At 34.2% G+C, this 25312-nt stretch overlaps 1 protein-coding gene across 1 annotated transcript; it reads right to left on the bottom strand.

Moving 5' to 3' along the window:
* Window positions 1-344: 344 nt before the first annotated feature.
* LOC133324125 (amyloid-beta-like protein) lies at window positions 345-13227 on the bottom strand (the record flags this gene model as incomplete). Its single annotated transcript, XM_061533012.1, has 8 exons — window positions 345-533; window positions 594-738; window positions 804-1420; window positions 1543-1692; window positions 6096-6248; window positions 6322-6827; window positions 12569-12790; window positions 13089-13227. Coding segments are annotated over 8 exons (2121 nt in total), but the record flags the coding sequence as incomplete, so codon positions are not given.
* Between the last annotated feature and the right edge of the window lie 12085 nt (window positions 13228-25312).

The raw sequence follows: 25312 nt of genomic DNA, 5'->3' as shown, positions 1-25312 counted from the left end.
TATATTTTTTGGTGACTATCTAAAGCACGGATTTTTTTAAAAAGTATTTCTTTCAAGGGCCATCTGAAGCATAGATTTAAAAAAATTGTTTTTTAGCATTGTCTGAAGCGCTGATTTCTAAAAAAATATTTTTTTAAAGTTTATCTGAAGCGCGGATTTTTTTTAACTTTCTGCGGGTTGGATTTTTTTAAAAAAATGCCTTACGGATTTTTTAAAAATATTTTTAAGGGATTTTAATAAAGATTTAAAGGCCATCTGGGCGTGAATTTTTAAATAAAAATTATACGATTATCTTAAGCGTAAAATTATACTTAATGTTTATTAATTCTTTTACCACCACTCACCTGATCAACTTCAATAAAACCTTGCGCATGTGGCGAACGTGCTGTTCTCCATTTGGCAACAGCAATGCCCACAAAGATGGCAGCCATAAGAGCAATGCCAGCAAAGGACAAAGTGAAGTAGACATTACGTCCCTCCTTATTCGCGTGCGCAGATGATACATGAGAGAAGTCTCTGCGCAGAGAGAAGCTCTGTAATGAAAAAGGATATGCTTTAGGTAAATAGGGGTACAAGGAGCGTACACGAAATACCGATTCGCGATGGCCCAAATCGTGTGTCATGAAATGCTGGGCGGGTGCTTCAGCTTCCTGATGGGCAACGGCAGCAGCAACCTCTTCGACAGTACGCTGAATGGCGTCATTATCCACGGTGGGCTGGATGGTTTGGGTTTTGGTGCTAAAAAGTTGGAAAACAAGTGGAAAGGTTAAAAGAAGAACGAGTAAGAAATTTCCATAACAAACCTGAGTGTGGCTTCAACATATTCTTCGGCTGCTGAATCCTTGTCACTTTGAGCCATTTTTGTGGGATCGACCATGGTCTCATCTTTGCTAGTCTTCGACTCTTCACTGGTGAATGCCTGCGAATCCTGTTCAGCCTTAACCATATCATCGACTTTTTTGGCTTCCAAGCGCAATTTCTCTTCACGCAACTTCTCACGTTCAGCGGCTCTCTGTTCCTTGCGTTGCTTCTCGGCCAAACGTAGACGTTCCTTTTCGGCTACCTTACGTTCAATTTCAATGCGATATTTATCCAAAATGGCAGCTTCAGCTTCTTCGCTCATGCCCAAAGAGGAGCCGGGAATGTCATCTTTGCTGCGCAAAGCCAAAATGTAATCGTTCATCAGTTGAGAGATTTTGTTGGACAATTCGGGGTATCGCTTGAGCATGGTCATGGATTGGTTGACGGCACGATCGATATCAATGAGACGTTCCAAGGTACGTGGTCTTTCAGAGGCAGCAGCTTCTAAACCACCGGCGCCGCCAGAGTTCAACAAGTGACGGTAGTGGGCCAAGGCATGGGCACGATCCTTGTGAAGAGCACGCAAAAGTTTCTGCAGGCATTTCTCAACGTGGTGAGCCTGTGGAGGGGGAATAAAAATATTTACGGTGTTAAATGTGTGGCATATAAGATAAATATTCCTAATTTATATCAGGGCTGTGATCTGAAACCCCGATTTGCATTTTCTCGCCGTCTACTTACATTTGGTGGTTGCTCAGTCAAGGCCTGTGTATAGCAGGTCATGGCTTCACGTTTACGCTGATTGATGTGAGCGAGAACACGTTGCTGGTGCATGGCGGCCAATTGATGTTTCTCAGCATTGCCTTCTTCTTCGAGTGCCTGAACAGAAGTCTAAAATTACATTCCCATATAAAGATATATTGCACATTTAAGAGAGAAAGAGTATCAGAATGATGTCGATATACTTCTGATTTCGATTAATGACTTGTCGGGGTGATATAAAATTTTGAACATTTTTTTTCTTGTTCTTGGCAGCTACAAATTAATATTGCATTTCGGTTTTTGTTTTCTTATTGGAATTTGGTATTTGGTGTGTTGATGATGTACTAATTAAGCAAAAAAATTGTAAAGCCTAAATCTCTAACAAAGAAAAAATTTATATTTTCGGCATATCTACAGTGCAGGTTAGCAGGTTTATGTATATAAAGCCACTGGGCGGGGTTATTTCTGTCATGCAGAATTATGATTCGTATCTGTGATGAATTTGCATTGGAAGTGGACCAAGGTGTGTATTGAAAGTGCCGGGTGGTTGTGGTGTTCGTTGGGGAGATTGTTGCCAAAAAGAAATTAGAAATACCGTACACTTGAATGTGAAAGTGTGTTTTTTTTTGTAGTGAAATGACGTGAAAGTGATGAGAGAGCGAGCGCCTAATTCAAACAAATACAAATACTTCTTATACACAAATCCTGGAGTGCTGTTAACATTTTAGATGATGACTAAAAAATTCTTAACATTTTTAGAGACAGATTTATTTATTTTTTATTATTATTATTTTTTTTAATATTTTTCAAAAAACTACCTGCTCCGTGAATTTTTTAAAAATATTATTTAAGTATTATCCGAGACGTGGGTTTTTAAAAATATTTTTTCCGGGATTATCCGATGCTTGGATTTTATAAAAATATTATTTTTAAAAATTATTCGATGCGTGGATTTCTTGAAAATATTATTTTCAAAAATTATTTGAGGCATGTATTTTTTTAAAAAGACTTTCTAACAATTTGTTTGAACACTTCCCGAGGTGTGGATTTTTTAAAAAATATGTTTTAAAGTATTATCTGAGGCGTGGAGTTTTTAAAAATATTTTTAAAAACTTTCAGATGTTTGGATTTTTTAAAAATATTTTTTCTAGGATTATCCTCTGCGTGGATTTTTTTAAAAAATATTTTTTAGGATTATTCAAATCCAAAAAATTATTCAAATGAGTGGATTTTTTAAAAATATTTTTTCAAAGATAATTTGAGGCGTGGATTTTTTAAAAATATTTTTTCAAGGATAATTTGAGGGGTGGATTTTTTAAAAATATTTTTTCAAGGATAATTTGAGGCGTGGATTTTTCAAAAATATTTTTTCAAAGATAATTTGAGGCTTGGATTTTTTAAAAATATTTTTTCAAGGATAATTTGAGGCGTGGATTTTTTTAAAAATATTTTTTAAAAGATAATTTGAGGTGTGGATTTTTTAATTTTTTTTTCAAGGATAATTTGAGGCGTGGATTTTTTAAATTTTTTTCAAGGATAATTTGAGGCGTGGATTTTTTAAAAATATTTTTTCAAGGATAATTTGAGGCGTGGATTTTTTAAAAATATTGTTTTTTCAAGGATGATTTGAGGCGTGGATTTTTTAAAAATATTTTTTCAAGGATAATTTGAGGCGTGGATTTTTTAAAAATATTTTTTCAAGGATAATTTGAGGCGTGGATTTTTTAAAAACATTTTTTCAAGGATAATTTGAGGCGTGGATTTTTTAAAAATATTTTTTCAAGGATAATTTGAGGCGTGGATTTTTTAAAAATATTTTTTCAAGGATAATTTGAGGCGTGGATTTTTTGAAAATATTTTTTCAAGGATAATTTGAGGCGTGGATTTTTTAAAAATATTTTTTCAAGGATAATTTGAGGCGTGGATTTTTTAAAAATATTTTTTCAAGGATAATTTGAGGCGTGGATTTTTTAAAAAAAGATTTTTCAGTGGCCATTCGAGGAATAAGGCGTCGAATTTTTAAAAATATTTTTTAAAGGATAATTTGAGGCATGGACTTTTTAAAAATATTTTTTAAAGGATAATTTGAGGCATGGACTTTTTAAAAATATTTTTTCAAGGATAATTTGAGGCGTGGATTTTTTAAAAATATTTTTTTCAAGGATAATTTGAGGCGTGGATTTTTTAAAAATATTTTTTTCAAGGATAATTTGAGGCGTGGATTTTTTAAAAATATTTTTTTCAAGGATAATTTGAGGCGTGGATTTTTTAAAAATATTTTTTTCAAGGATAATTTGAGGCGTGGATTTTTTAAAAATATTTTTTTCAAGGATAATTTGAGGCGTGGATTTTTTAAAAATATTTTTTTCAAGGATAATTTGAGGCGTGGATTTTTTAAAAATATTTTTTTCAAGGATAATTTGAGGCGTGGATTTTTTAAAAATATTTTTTTCAAGGATAATTTGAGGCGTGGATTTTTTAAAAATATTTTTTTCAATGATTATCCAAGACGTTTTCCAAAGCGTGGATTTTTTTAAAAATATTTTTTTGATGTTGGCTGATGATTTAAATGTATAACAATATTTTTTCGAGTGTTATTTAGGCTTGATTTTTTTAAATATGTTTCTTCAAGGATATCCTAGGCGTGGATTTTTTAAAAATATATTCTCAAGGATTATCCGAAGCTTAGATTTTTTTAAAAATATTTTTTTTTGAAGAAATGTAATAAATTATTTTGTGGAATATTTGTGGCATGGGTTTTTCAATATTTTTCAAAAGCTTGTAAGAATTGAATTTTTTGTTTTTTAAATGTATAAGGGCTATTTGAATCGCGGTTTCTTAATTATTTCAATGACTTGGAGGCGTAGATTTTTTTAATATTTTTTTTCGGTACATATGCTTGGATATCTTTAAAAAATAATGTCCTAGGAGTATCTGAGGCTTGGGAGTTTAAAAAACATTTGTGCAGTGGCTGTCTGAATTTTGTATTTTTATAAACATTTGTTTACACCGATTTTTGAGTCCAAGCCTCTTAGTCCACTTTAGAATATTCGGATTTGATAAAAATATTTTTTTAAGCGTATCTTTTAAGTGTTTTTTTAAATATTTTTTGAAAAAAAGTCTTAGGTGTAGATTTAAAAAAATCTTGAAGACCATTTAGGCTTGAATGTTTAAAAAATATTTTTTTTCAAGGACTATCTGTGTCTACTTTTTTTAATATTTTTTTGAAGACCATTTGAGTTGTGAATTTTTTAAAGACAATCTGAGGCTTTAAAATATTTTTTGAGTTGTTAAAAATATTTTTTAATGACATTCAAAGTTGTGCTTAGCAACGAGTTGTGTTTTTATTAAATGTTTTCAGGGGCTGTATTTTTTACGCCTGTTTTTATTAATTTTTAATATATTTTTTCAGAATAAATTGAGGATTGAAGACATTACAAAAAATATTTGAAGGACTAAAAATGATATTATTTTCTAACTCTCAGCATATATTTTCCCCACTCTTTCCTTCTGTGCTTCTATGCTTTCTATTCCCATCATTAGAATCATAATTCCACATTAATTCTCTCAACGAATACCCAATGGACTTAAAACGGATATCAGAAAATGTCTTGCTTTAAGCTTTAAAACCAACTAACCTACATAATGATGCATAGATTTATACAAATAGATGTTTATGTTAATAATTTACATTTTGTTGGCTATTTTAGCTTGTCTTAAAGTGGATATGTATACATTTGTATATATATGGATATGTGTATATTTACGTCTAGGTTTTTAGTATTAAAAGCGATAAAAGCTTTCTAACAAAATTTATAAACAATCTGATTACGGGCCAATTTTGTAAAGAGAGCTATGTATGTATACGTATATTTGCAGCTGGTTCATTAATATTATCTAAAATGATTATGAATTTATGTTTATGCGTTGATGTGTATGTATAGGCTTATGTGTATGGGTGTGTTGCTGTGTATTTTGTATATCACCATACTACAAACAAAAAGCGTCATATCTGATGATTCTTTCGCTCCCATTATTATGCACAACTACAAACTAAAAGACAACAACAATAACCAATGAAACAAAAAGCAATAATAACAACAACAATAGCAAGAACAATAATTATGATTATAATGATAATAAGGATAAGAATAAGGATATACTAATGGAAAAACAAAACAAATGACAATAGGCTACAGCAAAGATAGTTTTAGAGTTCGTAATGAGCGGGAGAGAGATAGATAGCAAGAAAGGCAATAAACTCAAAACAGAACAAAAAACAAATCGAGGATAATGAAAATGAATGATTCAAGGAAAGCTAATGGAAAACTTTATCGAACTGAAATTGATTAACAACAACAACGACAACAACGCAGAAGAATAATAAGCAGCAAGTTATTAACAAAGTAGAAAATAAAATTGTTAAGCAAAATATTACGCTTTGGGAGAAGGTAGGATAGAACGAGTGCAACTTAAAAAAAATACGCAAAACGAAAGATAGTTTTAGTTAAGGAAATTCTATGCCCTCTTACCTGGAAACGGGCTGTCATACGTTGCTTGAAACTCTGGGCAGCCTTGGGATCGGCCAAACGCATATCCTGATATTTCTCTTCCAAATCCGACCAGTCCTTCATGACACGGGTGACCTTTTCACGGTGCGATTCCTCGAGGCGCTGTTGGGCTTCCTTTTTTTAGAATTTATTTGGTTTTGATAAATAAGATGCCTAAGCATGTGAAAACACTTACTTTTTGACTTACTTTGTAGCTCTGGTGTTCATAGTGTGGATCGAAGTGAGTGAAGTAGGGATCGGGTGTGGGTTGACCGGTTGTGGGTGGCATTGGTAAATCGCCATTGTTGTTGCCGTTGCCGTTGGTCTTGCCATCTAACATCGATCCACCAGATTTTTCCAAATCCTTCGAATTTGTTGGTTTGTTCGATGGTTTGGCACCACTTGAGCTACCTTGTTGTTGATCGTAGGTGGAGTCAACGGGATCCTCCTCATAGTTATCCTCACCCGAATCGTATTCAGCATTGATATCATCACCAGTGGCAGTAGCATCATCGGCAGCCATTTCATCTTCTTCATCATCGGCCAACAAATCATCTTCATCGTCTTCATCTTCAATATCATCGGCGGTATCCTTGGAATAGTTGGAATCATTATCATCGCTACTAATATCATCCAGATCATCATTCATGGCATTGGGCATTTCGACGGGTGGCATGACGGGTAAATCGGTTTTCTTTACACGGATTTCGTCAGCTAGAAGATTACAAGTTTAGAGCGTTTTGGTTAGCAACAAAATTTGTACTAAATTTTAGCAAAGGAAAGGTAATAATGTCGAATCTATAAAATGGAGCAATATAGGGTTTAATCATATCCCTGGAAAATTCTTAAATACCATGCGGAGGTAAATTATTTCTCTATCTCCAAATTAGTTTGACAGCAAAGGTACGAGGGCTACTATACATATTTCTGGTCTAGTCAACACTAAGTGTGATTGGGCGCCATTCTAGCCGGAGTGGAAAAATTGCTTCGACAATTGGTTTGGGCGCAATAAAGGGTGTATAAATACGCTGTAGACCCGAAATATATATACCGGAGCATTAATACAATTGGAGATTAGGGAACCTTGCATTTTTTGCTTAGTGAAATAACATTGATGCATAGAAGGAGAAGAAGAAATGTAAAATAGATTTGTAAAATAGTGCATAGAAGAAATAATAGAGTGGCGTAGGAAAAATATAGGGTTAACGTTTGAATAGGTTTTGTGTTGGAAAGGAAAGTGAGTAGAAGTTAGGAGTGAGGAAATGAAGAAGTTTTGAAAAAGCTATTACAGAAATATAGTATAGAATTTATTTTATAAACAGGATATTTGAGGTTTTTATACCCTGCACAACTATGATGTAAGGGTATTATAGCTTTGTGCAGCCCTAAGAGTTTATAACGCCCCGAAATATTGGTCATAGACCCACTTTTATGTATATCGACTATCTGAGTCGATCTAAAATACATCAAATAAAAATCATCAAAATAGATCAAATGGACCCTTATGCAAGTGATATATCAAGCTATGGATCTATATTAAACAATTTCGATGAAAAAGGTTTTATCTTAAAAAGATATGCCTTTCTAAATAAGAGACACTTCGTGTAAAAAATTTGGCTTCAAAATACTCCAAAATGTGATCCTAACATTCTGTCGAGAGGCTTCAAAATATGTATTTTTATTGAAAAATTTAGTTGCCCAATATTATTTTCTCAAATATTAAACAACAAAATACCTTATTATAGTCACATTTGCATAGAAAATTATCTTGGGACTATCATCACCTTGAAATGATGTCACGTGTCTTATATGAAAGCTATTTTCCATGGAGAAAGTTTTTCCTCTCAAAGGATTCGGTGTCTATTTTCAGTCATAATATTTTCATTTTCAATACGAACCAGTAAGGAAAATAGTAAAGTTGGACGTCCCAACTTTATGATACCCTTTACAACTTTTGGTATATTAACCAGTAAGGAAAGTAGTAAAGTCGGACGGGGCCGACTATATGATACCCTTCACCACTTTGAGTATATTCAAGAAATGAATCCTAACAGAAGTCGTATGTGTCAGTCTCGTTTCCTACTGCCTGCTACAAACATATGCGCAAAAACATAATATCCTGTGCCAGAAAAAAAAATTGGTTCAAGAACCTCAAAACCTGGGGGCTACTAGAAAAAATTGACCACTATTTATAGTGTAGAGATGTGCTACCTAATAAGAACTCGACGTACTAAATTAAGTCAATTTGGTTGAAAAATACGATCAGAACCCCCAAAATACCAAAAATTTGGGGTACCGTTATATGGGGACTACCAGAAAAACTAGACCTATATTTATAATTTTTAGTGGAGTAATTTGGTACCCAATAAGAACCCAATGTACAAAATTTCAGAGAATTCAGTTATAAAACAAGCCCAAGAACCCGAAAATACCGAAAATGTGGGGTACCCTTATATGGGGGCTATCCGAAAAAATTGACATTTACTTTTAATTTTTGGTAAGGAGATTTGCTACCCAATGAGAACACAAAGTACCAAATTTCAGCAAATTCGGTCGAAAAATGCTATCAAAACCCCAAAAATACCGAAAATTGGGGGTAATCTTATATGGGGGCTATCCGAAAAAATGGACCTTTATTTATAGTTTTTGGTAGGGATATTTGCTACCCAATAAGAACTCAATGTACCAAATTTCAGCGAATTCAGTTAAAAAACGCGCTCAAGAACCTCAAAATACCGAAAATTTGGGGGTACCCTTATATGGGGGCTATCCGAAAAAATTGACCTTTGTTTATAATTTTTGGTAGAGAGATTTGCTACCCAATAAGAACTCAAAGTACCAAATTTCAGCGAATTCAGTTAAAAAACGCGCTCAAGAACCTCAAAATACCGAAAATTTTGGGGTACCCTTATATGGGAGCTATGCCTAAACGTGGACCGATTTTCTCCAATTTCAATAGGTTTCGTCCTTGGGCCAATTAAGTGACCTGTGCCAAATTTCATCCAAATCGGATCATAAATGTGACCTGTACTTTGTTAACAAAAATACATGGACGGACGGACGGACGGACAGACGGACGGACAGACGGACATGCATAAATCGACTCAGAAAGTGATTCTATGCATATTCTCAAAAGGAACCATGGGTCTATCTCGATTATTTTTGCCTGTTACAAACATATGCACAAAGACATAATACCCTGTACCACAGTGTGGTGAAGGGTATAAAAAGAGATGCATCCTAACAGAAGTCTTATTTTTGAAGGACCATTAATTGGACGAACTTAATTATGAGATCTTTATATATATGTGAAACGACTAAAATTAATCCACGCACATGCCATTCTGCAACCTATGCTAAATTTCTTTTCATTCGTACCGATACGAAGCCGTTCGCTTACAATTTGACAAATGTAACTAAATAGATTGAGAGCAATCAGACACCCGTTGATTGTTTGGTGCACAAATAACATGAATTTGGTCGAAAATATTTATAAGAGCTATGTTGTGCAAAATTTCGTGTCAATCTGACAATTTTGGTGCACCATTTACCTAAAATCGGTCGAAAACATATATGTGAGCTATATATAAATTTGAACCTATTTCAATGAAGCTTACGCATATCAATCTCGAGTCATGTCAGTAGACTACGTACAAAAAAAAAAAAAAAAAAAATATGGGAGCTATATCTAAATCTGAACCAATTTTCACCAAACGTAACAGCCGTCATTATAGACTCAATACGGTCTTCTGAATTTGGTCTTAGTCGGAAAACATTGGGAGTTTGGGGCACCGTTTAAATCAAATCGGACGAATATATATCTGAAACTGAACCGATTATAATATTGTCGCAATTGGACCCACTTTGGGGAGCTATATGTAAATATGAACCGATTTTTGCAATTTCAATCGGGTTCGTCATTGGGCCAAATAAGTGACCTGTACCATCCAATTCGGATTATAAATGCGGCCTGTACATTGCTCATAAAAATACATGTAGGGACAGACATAGGGGAGAGGGGGGCACCTTTGAACACTTTTTGCTTTCAAGCCTTATAAATTTTTTTATTTTATCATTTTTGGTTTCTTATAAATTTTAACTAATAGGTACATATGTAACCTTTAAAATGAATACACATATGACATACTATAAGCTTGATAAATATATTTTATTACTGTTTTAATGGACGAACTCAAAGTGTTCAAAACTGCCCCCCCCAGGGGGGCACCTTTGAACAGGGGTTGGCATTTTTGAACGACATGGTTTTTTACAGTGTTTATGTTCAAATATGTATGTATTTTATTCATAAATATCAGAAATGCATTAATTCATTAAAAAATATATAAAAAATGTTTAAAATTTAAAAAAATTAGATCAAAAGTTATTAAAACATAAAATGACTTAAAAATACAAATTAATATGGTGAAAAATACAGTTAATTTCGTAATCTTATTAGCCCATTTGAAATTTGAAAAATCGAAGCCAAAAGTTAAAAACTCCTTTTTTTACTCGAGTTTAATGGGCATGTTCAAAGGTGCCCCACCCATGGCATTTTACGGAAATTTAAAATAACTTTTTTTGTAATAAATATATATGAAAGAAATTACATTAGTTATGTTTGAAATGATTGTTGGAATGCAAAAAATTTGTTTGGCAAAAGAAAACTATCACAGAATTCTTCCTGCGCCCTTACAACCAAATGAATAAAAGTTTACAATGACACTGAGAAAACATGGTCACCCATGCACAATTTATCGACAACTGAAAAATCAAGCCAAAGTGGTTTACGCATATAGAGAACAAGATTGCAATATACAAAAATGTGGTTGCGGGTCGGAAAAATATTAAACCAAGATTTTATGAGCGCTGTTCAAAGGTGCCCCACGTTCAAAGGTGCCCCCCTCTCCCCTACATAAATCGGCTCAGAAAGTGATTCTCTGAAGGACCCACGTAATACCCAGTATCACAGAGTGTTGAAGTGTATAAGATTCCCTTACAGTTCAGATTTTCCTATTAGATTATATAAGCAATTCCAGAGGGTAAAATTTTCCTAAAGTCCTTGGGACAAAACGTCCTAAAATACATGCGAAAATTGTATCTTTTAATGCCCTATAGGACCTATCTACCCTCCACCATAGTACGGAGGGCATATTGAATTTTTTTCCGTTTGTAACTCATCGAAATATTCACTTCCGACTTCCTATAAAATATATATATATATTCTTGATCAGGTTAAAATTTTATGACGATTTAAGCATTCCCATCTGTCTGTTGTAATCACTCTAGCCTCTAAACAAATTGAGATAGATGACAAAAATTTACCCAAATATGGGTAAACCCCCTTATTTTTGATGTTTTGAGGCTCTTTAGTGCGCTTTTTAATCAAATTCGCCGAAATTTGGTTCAATGGGTACTTATTGGGTACCATATTTCTCCACTAAAAAGTATAAATATCGCTCTACTTTTTAGGTAGCCCTCATATAACGGAACCCTCAAATTTTTCGGTATTTTGGGTGTTTGTATCGGGTTTCTCAACCAAATTTTGTAACAAATCTCCCTTTAAAAAAAATTATATATATTCGCCCCCGCCCTTCTAGGCGTAGTCCCATATAACCACCTTTTTCATATTGGTTAACTGATATGTTACGCGTTTTGGGGTTGTCTCCATACATATAAGTATGGGGGAAATTCTGTCCTCAAAATTATCAGTTTATACCCTACAAATGTGGAATTTTAAGACGATTTAGCCATCTGTTGTAATCATTCTACCTTCGGAGGTTACCGAGATAAATAACTAAAACATCAAGTTCGATAATGAACTATAACGGTCCGCATTTAGTCGCAGCCCTTATATAAAAAACAAACTGATTTAATATTTAGGGTAAAGGAAGGTATTATGTTACAAAACGAAAATGGTAGTTTCGAAATTGAGCTTTCTCGGTCCTCAATTTCGTATAGTGAATATTGCTGAAATTTTACTTCGTGTGTATTTCGGTATATATATATATATATATATATATATACCCCATAATTTCTTACATCAAACACGGTGTTGGAATTTTTATTTCAACTAACTGTCAGTATACCTATGGTGGAGAGTATTCAAAGTTCGGTCCGGTCGAAATGACGTTTCACATGTTAATCTCTTATTTGTATCACAAAATTACCACTTTAATGTAACATTTAAATTTTGTGTATCCCCTTACTCAGGATTAGCAAAAAACCCCATTTCATCCCCACCTAGTTTACATTTCCCGGTTAGGTCATTTAGGTTCTGGAAAACAAACAATTGCCCTTTTCTGAGATTTTCACAACTTCTAATGAATGATGTTTTTTTCATCATATACACACACAATCAAGGGATCACACTAAACCAGGCGAGGAGCAAACAAATGCGGGGAAATTGTTTACAATTTTTGTTTTTGAGGGGACATAGCATATTGGTTTCTACTCACTTTTGAAATGTTTGGGACAGCACACAAATTCAACACCCGAAAACAGGGAGATGCCACAGGGTAGCAACATGGCAAAGCTGCGCATTTGCATGCCACGTTCTTGACAGGCGGCAGCACCGGTTTGATTCCACCTAACGAAAGGCCAGCAGCGTGAGGCATTGTGAATGTGATCGAAGAGGCAACCTTCGGGTACCAATAACGCATCCGATTGGAAGGGTCCTTCTGAAAGTAATACACACACCCATATAAACATCAAATCGTAAACAAATCACTTACATTGTTCGAAGGATGGTTGGCTGGTTGGTAGATAGGTAGGCTTTGATTGTTTTTGTTTTTTTTTTTCATTGATTCGATTTGTTTTTATAATGCCTGTCTAGGGACCCAGGCATTCAATAATTCTCTTTTAATGAACAATGTCCAAACACATATATACGCACACAGATACACACATGGATTGTTTTGTGTCCGTGTGTAGCCTCCAAACAACAATGTAACATCACTCACAATGAATTGGACTTACCCAAGCAACGGAATGGCTTAATCCAACGATGGGCTCCCTTGCACTTGTTGGCATTCAAAGCTCCCTGACGACACCAGCCGCCAATTTTCTGATAGTGTGATGACTCCACAATATTGGTGATATCTCTGTTGGGATAAGCCTGCAATGGAGTAGAAAATAACAACAACAAATGAGTAACGGAGTGAGAAAGAAAGAGAAAAAAGAGAGAGGGGAAATAAGAGAGCGGGGCTATGTTTATTTTAGAATTTTTGCTGCATAGCATAGGGCGCTAAATAACTAGCCCGTTTGCCAATATGCATGCATGTTGGAGCTGCGTATTAAGGCGGGCGGGTTTAGTTGTAAATGGAGCGGAACAAATCGATTTCCATGCATAGTCTCACAAGTTGATGTTGTTGCAGTTGTTGCCGTTGCAGCCTTAAAAATTGAATATGTCTGTCGAAAACACACCCACTACTGCATTGCAACTGACCATGAGGTGATTTTGCTTTCATGGGATTTTTACAAAACAGAGAGTATTTATTTTTTTTTCATGTTGCCAAAATCTAACTGCAATGTATTGCATAGTTGTTTTTTGCCATTGTTTGTGCGTGTGTTTTTTTTTTGGCAACATGAAAATGATGGCTCCTAACAGACTAGCCGACCGGGCTTGCCTGCCAACCTCCCTAGTTGGTCATGCATTGTTTACAAAGTTTCATTCGTTCAACAACAGCAAAAATCTAACTAAATTGAGTTTGGATTTTTGCAGACTGTCAGAGTTTTATGCAGATTTGTTGTTTCTACGATTTTACAATGAAAGTAAAAAAAAAAAATCGAGAAAAGATGTAACAACAATAACAATATTTGAATTGGCTTTGAGTTCGATTTAAAAAAAACCAAAAAATATTTTGGCAATTTAAATATTGAAAGAAATTGGTTATTTTTCGAAAACGGCTTTATTTTGTTAGTCCAGATTTGTTGTTGGAGGAGGAAAGTTTGTTTAAAATAATATTCAATTTCCTGCAAAATATAGATTGAAGGGTGGCCTTCTATAAATTGAAATCTGGCCTTCGGTAGATGAAAGTCAGGATTTTTTATACATGTAAAACTGGGCTTCTATGGATACATCATTGAACTTCCAAGAACATAATTTCTATGAATAGAAGAAGGCCGGACTCATTTAAATTATAGAGTGAGCTATGGTATAATGCTGGCCTTCTTCAAAATTGAGTGTGGATAAAAGAATGACCTTCTATAAATAGAAATCTGGTCTACTCTAGATGAAAGTCAGTTTTTTATAAATACAAGTTTGGGTTTCATGGGATAAATGTTTGACCTTCTGGGAACAGACGTCTAACTTTCTATGAATAGAAGAAAAATGGCTTCATTTAAATAGAAGACTGAATATTATAGATGGAAGGGTGGCTTTCTTAAAATGGAGAAATGATCTTCTACAATAAAAACGTTTATATAGTCGAGTTAGATTTTATTAATCCATACACGAAACCATGGCCGTAGCAGTTAAGTGTGAAAATACTAAGTTTGTGGTTGTAATTTGCCTAACATCTGAAACTAGAGGCTTCAATATTTATAACTGGCAAATTCTGCCCTTCAGTGCAAACTCTCAGAGTTCACCAGATATAATCAACGTGTCATCTGGCTTGATAAATGGCATGAACTGACAGCAAGCTATTTCACGTGGTTTACACCACGCATAATCGACCGAAGATCGCCCGAATCTATAATTTTCCTTAACCACAGTAAAACCATTTGGTCAGAATTAAGAGAATTCACCAACTACACTTTAGAGATTCCATGATTCTTTCTGATATTCATGGAGACTAAAGTAATCGCAAATATATACCGCCTGATCGAATACTTCAAGTGAAACCTATTTCCATGTCTTAGACATAGGGGATGATAGATACCAAGCAAGAACTCTGATTGGCTTTAACATGTAAATTCCAAGTTTATCTTGGTCCCTATTTCATCTCAATTATGGACACTGTCCTCCTCGCGGTGTGACCTGGGGTAGCTATTTTCATCATCTTTTAAAATAGTGAGCTGGTATATGCCACGAGTTCACCCATAAGAACTACAACAAAAATGGGTTGAAACGTCGAGTTAGGTGCACACACTCAGAAAACCCCTCCTTCTACGAAAAAGAAAAACAAACCCCCCTAATGTTGACGATTCCCGTATAAAGAAGCACGATCTGCACTTGTAATGTGCGCATGTTGTACAGAACAGGCGCAGTGTTCCCTTTGGCGAATGTACTCAAGAAGTACAAAGCCGATATTATTGCCTTAAAGGAAATGCGATGGAAAGGGACAGGCGTAAGTAAATCAGATGATTACGCCCATGCTCCGACGAAAGACAAAGATGTACCGACCAAAGACACATTTTACAAGCGCCTTGAAATGGCATATGACCGCTGTCCTGGTCATGACATTAAATTTTTGCTAGGAGATTTTTATGCAAAAATCGGAAGGGAAAATATTAAGTTGTGGAAAAAGAAACCCATTTTTTTGTGAGTGATTTAAAACAGTTATGGTCGATTTTTATCTTCTGGGCGATGTTACTACTGCTGCGAGGTGCATCGTTAACATCAAAAATTCCTGAACTTAATCTACGAAACCAAAATTGCACATAATTAGCTGTTACAGTATCGGAACCATAAACACCATTCACAATTTTAGCCGCTTGTCTAGCATTTTCGCCTTTGTCAAAGAAAAAATTTAAAATATACCGAATTTTCTCTTTGTTCACTTCCATTTTTAACTCCCTGTAACTCACAACTGAAAATTTTACAGCGAAATGTCACCCTTCCAACGAGCATAAATCTGAAATCTGAAAGTATCGATTAAACGATACTTTACGAGAAATCTAACAGTACAGCCATCAGCCAAACATATCACTTTTCATTATAGCGGTTCAAATGGACTCAGATTGTGTAAAAAATTGCAAAATTTCCGTTGTATGGTGTATATATTTACTCCCGAAGGACATCGGCCGGAAAAGTTCATAATATATACATAAGGAGTGGCTGGCCTTTAAATTTATACCAATTATAAGGCTCTATGCACTCAGATAGAAAAGTATACATACATACAGGTGTCTACGTATTCTGATAGTATTTAGTAACCCACACTAGAGGATACTGATCGCATTGGAATTTTACATAAAGTTCTGGTTGAGGTCAAGGACGACATCTATTGTTTTCGCTAATGATAAGATGATATTTAGGAGATGAAATGGTCGGAAAATTTTATTTTTGTGAGGTTTTCTAATTTGTCTAGAGGACATATTTATAAACAGAACATCGCAAATTTTAAAAAGAGAAGGGGGTCTGGTCTACTATTGAAAATTACTGTTTTGATAATGATCGCTTAATATTTAGGGAGTCAAATAACCCAAGACATGTATGTGTTAAAGAAGAAATTATGAATCTTATGACCTAAATGTTCAGATGAGTGCAAATGTCGAAAAAATGCCCAGGATCGGAATATAGATCCACAGAAAGTAAGACTCGTGCTATTTGTGTAGGGTATCATATGGTCGGTTCTGTCCGAATATACTGCTCCGCTCACTGGTTTTTACTGGTTTGGTATTGTTATACCCTCCACCAATAAGTGAAGTGTATATTAAATTTGTCACTCCGTTTGTAACAACTCGAAATGTCGGTGAAAAATAAATCCGGAGAAATGATCGAAGTTGATCGGCATATTAGCAGTCGTAACATCGTCCAGGAGCTAAAAATCGACCATAAAACCGTTTTAAACCATTTTCACAAATCTGGATTTAAAAAGAAGATCGAAGTTTGGGTGCCACACCACTAAACAGAAACAAATAGGATGGATGCGAAGCCTTGCCCATTTCTTAAACGGTTGGTGACTAGAGATGTGAAATGGATCACATACGATAACCCTGTGCGAAAAAGATCGTGGCCAAAGAGCTGTGAAGCGCCTCAAACGGTGGCCAAATTAGGACTAAGGGCCTGGAACGTAATACTATGTATTTAGTGGGCCTAAATGCATAGCAGAACTTTGAGTTGCTTCCATATAACCAAACGCTAAATTCTGATCTCTACTGGCAACAACTCTACCGTTTGAGGATACCAATTGACCAGAAACGGCCAGAATTGGCCAACAGGAGAGGTGTCGTGTTTCACCAGTACAACGCTAGGCCACACACATCTACAGTGACTCGCTATAAATTCGGGAGCTTGGTTAGGAAGTCCGCCATACAGTCCGGACTTGGCACTAAGCGATTATCATATTTTTCTTGCATTGCCAAATTTCTTTAATGACAAAAATTGGTATCTAGTATTTTTCGCAAATAGAGAGCAGGACTTTTATGAGAGAGGCATTATGAAGTTACCTTTAAAATGGCAACAAATCATACAACAAAACGATACAACAAAAGGGTGCAAATCGGACATTCCGAAACATGTTAAATCAAGTCCTATTGTTCATATTAAAATATTGGGTTTCTTTTTCCCCAACCTAATATTAGGGGGTTTTACATGCGTTTTTGACTGCAAAGAGTATCTATAGTATTTCGGTATAGTCCGATCGATTTTGAAGTTGTTACTTGTTTAAAACTCATTTGCATTTGTACTACCAACAAGAAGCTTACTCCATTTTACACATTATCCTATATCTATAAGCTAATTCCATTGATATTTAACCAACCATCCATATCATTCAATAGAGTATATTCTCCATTTTACTATTCTCGCTCATTACCTGTCCTATAGAAAATCTATTGATTTCATTTCATGCTGTACCCAGACTTAAATGTCCTATGAACTTTCGTAGAAATTTTATAGCCCAAAACATCGTCATGTTAATTACATTTTGTTTGACTCAGACTCTCTGACTCAATACAGTTTTCAGACTAATAAAATTTAAGTCTTTTGTAAGTGTTGTGGTTGTATGGGTTTCCTTTGTAAAACGACCAACAATCAACTAACTTCATATACAGCAACATATTACGTGTGTGATATACCAATACCTATACATACACACACACACACGCATATGGTAAGACTGATTGCTTAGACATTTACAATTTCATTAGATTGTTATTTATATACACATACATACAAGATGGGATTTTTGTTACGAAAAGTAAATTCATTAAGCCTCAAAATGTATGGATGGATTTTTGATTTTTCAATAATGGGTTTAGGGGGGGTGCTCTGCATCTGCATCAATGGTAAACAACACGACCACCGGACCAAGTCAAACTACCAAGAATGAAAGCCAAGAAATATACGAGTATCTGACAGGAATATAAATGTAGTAGCAGTAGCCTGGGCTTCTTTCTGGGTTTTGGTGCAACTTTATTATACGCTTTTATATGTTAATTGCTAATATTTGCCTCAAGGATGTTAGCGTGTTCGGCATGTGTGTGTAGAAATGTGAGAGAGAAAGGGAGAGAGCAAGTCATTGCCTTGTTATATTTTTGGTAAATTAATGCATTAGTTCATTAAGCGTCCATTGCACTAACGAAGTGATTGGCTGACTGACGGACTGACTGGCATGCCTGTAAAATGCTAAACAATTGACAATATGAAAAATTATAGCATACTTTTAGGTAGGTGTAATGGAGAATCGAATAAAATTGCATAGTTTTGGTTAGAAAGTTTGTTAATGGATTTACATAACTATGTGTATGTGTGAGAGTGGGTGAGTGAGCGTGTGTATGCCTGGTCTTGACATATAATTTACATGGCTTAATAGTCATAGCGTAGAAGTAGATTAAATATTTTAGTCCCATGCCCCAATGTTAGGCCAACAGTATTTATGGCTATAATCAAATTTTAAAGTTCAATGAATGATTACAAATGCCAACGATGTAAGTAGTTTGTAGTAAATAATAATAGTAATGTTATTATTTGAGTAAATATGTAGTAGAGGGAATATTTAAATGGAAATCTATTATAAATGCAAATCAATTGATGTGGGAGGACACAGACGACACAACTAGTCCCTGAATTAAATGTCGACAGGGATTAAAATCCAACTTCGGACAAGGATTGTTTTTTAATGGAGCGTGGAAAACAGGTACATCTTATTATAGACTGACTGAGTGAAGGGTTTCTTGTACATGATCAGGATAAGTTATAGATGTATAATAATACGTTACGGATCTTCTTTCCGGAAATTCATTTGAAGTCCATTTGATTCTATTATGTCTGGGGTGCCGACATGTTTAGTTTTTATACCCTTCACCACACTGTGGTACCGGGTATTATGTCTTTGTGCATATGTTTGTAACAGTCAAAAGGAAACGAGATTGACACATGGTTCCTTTTGAGAATATTCATAAAATCACTTTCTGAGTCGATTTATGCATGTCCGTCCATCCGTCTGTCCGTAGATGTTAAATTGTAAACAAAGTACAGGTCGCATTTATGATCCGATTTGGATGAAATTTAGCACAAGTCACTTATTTGGCCCAAGGACGAACCCTATTGAAATTGGGAAAAATCGGTTCAGATTTAGATATAGCTCCCATATATAGGTTCGTCCGATTGAAAGTAAATGGGCCACCAAAGTCCCTATATATCATTCGATTTGCACGAAATTTGACATACAGTACTGAATTAGGTGCAAAACGATGAGTGCCAAGTTTCGAGAAAATCGGTTCAGATTTAGATATAGCTCCCATATATAGGTTCGTTCGATTTAAGGTAAATGGGGCACCAAAGTCCCTATATATCATTCGAATTGCACGAAATTTGGCATACAGTACTGAATTAGGTGCAAAACGATGAGTGCCAAGTTTCGAGAAAATCGGTTCAGATTTAGATATAGCTCCCATATATAGGTTCGTTCGATTTAAGGTAAATGGGGCACCAAAGTCCCTATATATCATTCGATTTGCACGAAATTTGGTATACAGTACTGAATTAGGTGCAGAATGATGTGTGCCTAGTTTCGAGAAAATCGGTTCAGATTTAGGTATAGCTCCCATATATAGTTTCGTCCGATTTAAAGTAAATGGTGCACCAAAGTCCCTACATATCGTTCGATTTGCATGACATTTGTCATAGAGTTCTGAATTATGTCCCGAATGATGTGTGCTAAGTTTCGAGAAAATCGGTTCAGATTTAGATATAGCTCCCACATATAGTTTTTTCCGATTCTATGTAAATGGTGCACTAAAGTTTCTATATACCTTTCGATATGCATGAAATTTGGCACAGCGTACTGAATTAAGTCCAGAATGATGTGTGCTAAGTTTCGGAATATATCGTTCGATTTGCATGACAATTGTCATAGAGTTCTGAATTAGGTCCCGAATGATGTGTTCTAAGTTTCGAGAAAATCGGTTCAGATTTAGATATAGCTCCCACATATAGTTTTTTCCGATTCTATGTAAATGGTGCACTAAAGTTTCAATATACCTTTCGATATGCATGAAATTTGGCACAGCGTACTGAATTAAGTCTAGAATGATGTGTGCTAAGTTTCGGAAAAATCGGTTCTGGTTTCGATACATATATATTCGTCCGATTTTACATAAATGGTGCACCAACCTACTAATGTTTGTCCGATTAACACGATTTTTTGCACAACGTATCAAGTTGAGACTTGAATAATGTTATTGCGTTTTGTTGAAATTGATGTAGATGCTATCATACTTCTATATATATATATATATTTCGAATTGATGTCTGAATGAAATTAAAATTTTAACAGTGCGGTGATCGATTAGCGTGTATTAATTTTGCTATAAGTCGTTTTTCATAAATTTGTCCCATGGTACGAAGTCGACTTTGAATCTGCCCGAATGAAATTAAAATTATGATAGGTTGCAGAAAGACTTGCGTATGTTCCTTGGAGGGGATACATATGTACAATATACCCAAAGTAGTGAAGGGTATCATATATTCGGCCCAGTCCGACTTTACTGCTTTCCTTACTGGTTAAGAATTACAAAAGGTTGAATGTTTCAAAAATATATTTTCCAACATTTTTCGAAACAGGGATTTTTTAAAAAAAATTATATTTTTAACATTATCTATTATGTTTGGCCTGTGGAGATGTTTATTCACAGGGAGCTTTGGCAATTACTTTCTGTGTGTAAGGCATTGATAATGGGCATTGCACTATTTAGATTTTCCCATAGATCGTCGATCCCATCGCCTTACCAATAAATATTTCCATTCAATTGATTATATCAAATAAATTGTCCAATAGATTGCCCTGTTTTCTCTACAAAGATATTTTATTTTAAATTTGTTTTTATTTTCAAAAGAAAAATTCTATTGCATACTTTATGGGTGCCAAATAAATTGCCTACTCTTTGTGGCATTGCGAAAAAAAAATGTTTTTGTTTTCTGTGCACTTTTTTTCCAAATGGAAAAAATCGATTGTTGCTCGTTCGCTGGCATTTAAATGTATTCACTTTGTTCTTGTTATTTAAGTATTCCCAACTATTAAACGACCATTTATTAGAAACAAAGGACAATTGTTCGACACACACACACAAACACATATATAGAGCTTAATGTATTTGTATTGTATTGCCATGATTTCGCATTTGCTATTTGGTGTGATAAAAGCCATTATCAACACACATTTGTTGGGGATATTTGATTGGCGAAAACCAAAAGACAATTATTGTCAATGCAAATGAAATACATATGCGAAAAAAACGGAATAAAAAACCTAACTAACAATAACAATAAAAACCAGTTACAAAATTAAAGGATTTAACAAAAATTTAAATTTAAGTAATTCTTGACATTTTTTCAACATTTAAGCAACTATAACTTTATTTTTTTTTTTATAAAATACGTCATCGAAGTCTTTATTTTTTATGAATATTTTTTTAAACGTGACGAGTCTTGATTTTTATACCTTACACAACTATGTTGTCAGGGTATTATAGCTTTGTGCAACCAAAAGAGTTTGTAACGCCGCCAAATATTGTTCCTAGATCCACCTTTAAGTATACCGATCGCCATATCTCGACTAGCTGAGTCGATCTAGGTATGTGTGTCCGTCCGTCCGTCTGTCCATTATAATTTATAAACACGATACAGGCCACCGTTATGGACCAATCTTCGCCAAATTTTGCATATTTATATATATATATATTTAATGGATGAAATGGACCAAATACTTAATTTTTGTCGATTTTTCTGGTCGCTCCAGAGACCGCAGTTATGGTCCGAACATCGTGAAATTTTACATGGAGAAGAGGATCGTGTCAAAGAATAAGCATGCCTGCTTTGATAAAGATCGATCCATATTTAGCGGGTCAAATGGACCCTGACTTTTGTGTGAAAAATTACAAAATTTTTATTCTGTGGCGTATATACTTGCTCCTGAAGGACATATACCCGAGAAGTTGATAGTATATCCAAGAGGAGTTGTTGACCTTCAAATTGATACCAAACTTATGGCAGCATGTACTCTGATGTGGGAGTTATACGTAATTAGGTAAAGGCGACTATGTGCATATTTGAATATGTAAATGAACATGTGATTATTGTCAAGTACGACGTCTGTAGTTTTCGGTGAAGTTGAGATTTCATTCTGGGGGTCCAATGAACTGAAAACTTTAGTTGCTCTAGAGGCAATTATTATATGCAGAACATCACATATTTTACAAGGTGAAGGGGATCTGACCAAATACTTAGAGCGCTGTTTAGATGATGATCGACCAATATTCAAGAAAAAAAATTGGAAAATATTCCAGGGTTAGAAATTGAAGTTGTTGATCTATAATCTGTAAAAAGGGTGCAAATATCTCGAAATATTGCCCAGGCTCAGAATATAGAATTGCAGAAAGTTTGATTTTCGTGGTAGTTGTGTAGGGTATCATATGATCGGCCCCGTCCGACTATAATGCTCCGCTCACTGGTTTATAAATATGTTTGAATGTCATCGAAGATTTTTTTATTTTGATTTTTTATAATTTTTTTCAAGGACCTTTTAAAGAAAATACTAATAAAATATTAATTGAAGAGCGAAGTTTGGCAAATATTTTGAATATTCTCAATCCTGTATTTCTGAATAAATATATTTTTACCAAAATAATTTAACAAGTTTTTTTTTAATTTTTCAAAGACAGACTGAAGTTTGTTTTGATTTTTAATTATTTTTTTTCAAAAGTCATCTAAAACTTGGATTGTCTATAAATATATTTTCAAGAGCCCTCTGAAGCGTGGTGCTTTTATATTGTTTTTTTTTTTTATAAATTAGCTGGAGTGTGGATTTTAAACATTTTTTTCAAAGATTATATGAACAAATTAATTTTTTTAATTACCTTTTTATAGTTTGTCGGAAGCGTAATTTTTTTCAAAGATTATCTGAAGCTTGTTTTTATAGGCTCTTTTGACCTGAGTCGATAAAAATATTCCTTTCTTATCTATATTATCCAAAATCAAACCAACAAACCCGAATGAAAATAAAATATGCCATCCCATCCGCATTTCGGTCTCCTAAAATCGTTATGCGCCATTTAATTGTTAAACATGGAATAATTATGGCATTGCAATAAAAGAAAAAAAACGCATACAATAGACAAAAAACACTAACGCAAATATAAAACAATAATAATGACAGTCCTATATAAGAAGAAGTATTATACACTACCAAATCACAATGAATGAACGAGAGAGCGAGCGAGCCAACAAATGGATGAATGAATGCAAAAACACAAAAATGAAACAATTAGAATATAACCTACTTTTGTTTTGGTTAAATCAGGACGCATACTTCAATACATAATTAGCTAGTTGCATGGCTGGTGGTGGTGGTGGCACAATGGAAATGGACCAGAGTGGTGGGGTGGTTATTTGAAAAATAAACAATGAAATGGAAAATTGTAACATATTTCACGATTTGTTTGCGTGTTAAAAAAATAGAAAAAAACTTATATTTTTTGGTGATGATGATGACAGCTTTTAAATAATACTGTGAAAAAAATATGTTGCATACTTATTGGGGCATACAATGTCCTCTAAAAATATTAGTGTTTCTATTTTTTTTGTAAATATGCACAAAAAATGCAAATACAAATTTATGTTCACACATCATGTGATACTGTTGCTAAATGGTATTTTAATTACATTTTTGCTGTGTAGTTGCATTTATTCACATAATAAAGATATATGCATTTGTATGTACATAATGACATAATTCATTGCCTGCATTATTGTTATATATTGAAATATTTGATATAACATAGCATATTTTAAGGATTATTTCAAATATTTGAAATTTTTTTTGGGTTCGTTAGGCAAATATGGAAGAAGAATTTTGTTTTTATGAAGCGTGATACGTATCATTTACTTAAATTTTTAGATTTTTTTACCAGGTATATCAGTTACGTTGATTTTTTACATTTTTTTAAAGTCTATTTGATTAGTACTGACAATTAGAGTGAATTTTTCTAAAATATATTTTTGAGGACTATCTGAACTGTTATTAAAAGATAATAAAAGCTATATATTGCGTACAATTTTCTTTCCTAAAATATATTTTCGAAGATTAGAAGGGTGAATTTTTTCAAAATTTTCGGCATTTTTATTCAAGGACTATATGAAGCATAGATAAAAGTTTTTTCTAGGATTTTAGGATTTTAAAAATATATTTTCTTAGAATATCTGAAGTGCAGATTTAAATATATATGTATATATTTTTTTTCAAGGTCTATTTTAAGTGTGGCACTTTTAAAAACATTGGATTTGTATACCCTTCACCACACTGTGGTACAGGGTATTATGTCTTTGTGCATATGTTTGTAACAGGCAAAAGGAAACGAGATAGACACATGGTTCCTTTTGAGAATATGCATAGAATCACTTTCTAAGTCGATTTATGCATGTCCGTCCGTCCGTCTGTCTGTTGGTGTTAAATTGTAAACAAAGTACAGGTCGCATTTATTATCCGAATTGGATGAAATTTGGCACAGCTAGTCTATTTGGTCCAAGGACGAACCATATTGAAGTTGGGAAAATCGGTTCAGATTTAGATATAGCTCCCATATATATTTTCGTCCGATTTAAGGTAAATACCAAAGTCCCTATCTATCCTTCGATTTGCACGAAATTTGGCACAGCGTAATGAATTAGGTCTAGAATGATGTCTGCAAAGTTTCATGAAAATCGGTTCAGATTTAGATATAGCTCCCATATATAGTTTCGTCCGGTTTAAGGCAAATTGTGTACCAAAGTCCCTATATATATTTCGATTTGCACGAAATTTAGCAGAGCGTACTGA

This window comes from Musca vetustissima, unplaced genomic scaffold (genome assembly GCF_032173495.1).
Source record: "Musca vetustissima isolate MV318-11 ecotype Yass unplaced genomic scaffold, APGP_CSIRO_Mvet_v1 utg155044, whole genome shotgun sequence".
Lineage (NCBI taxonomy): Eukaryota > Metazoa > Arthropoda > Insecta > Diptera > Muscidae > Musca > Musca vetustissima.
This window is presented reverse-complemented; position numbering and strand designations above follow the sequence as displayed.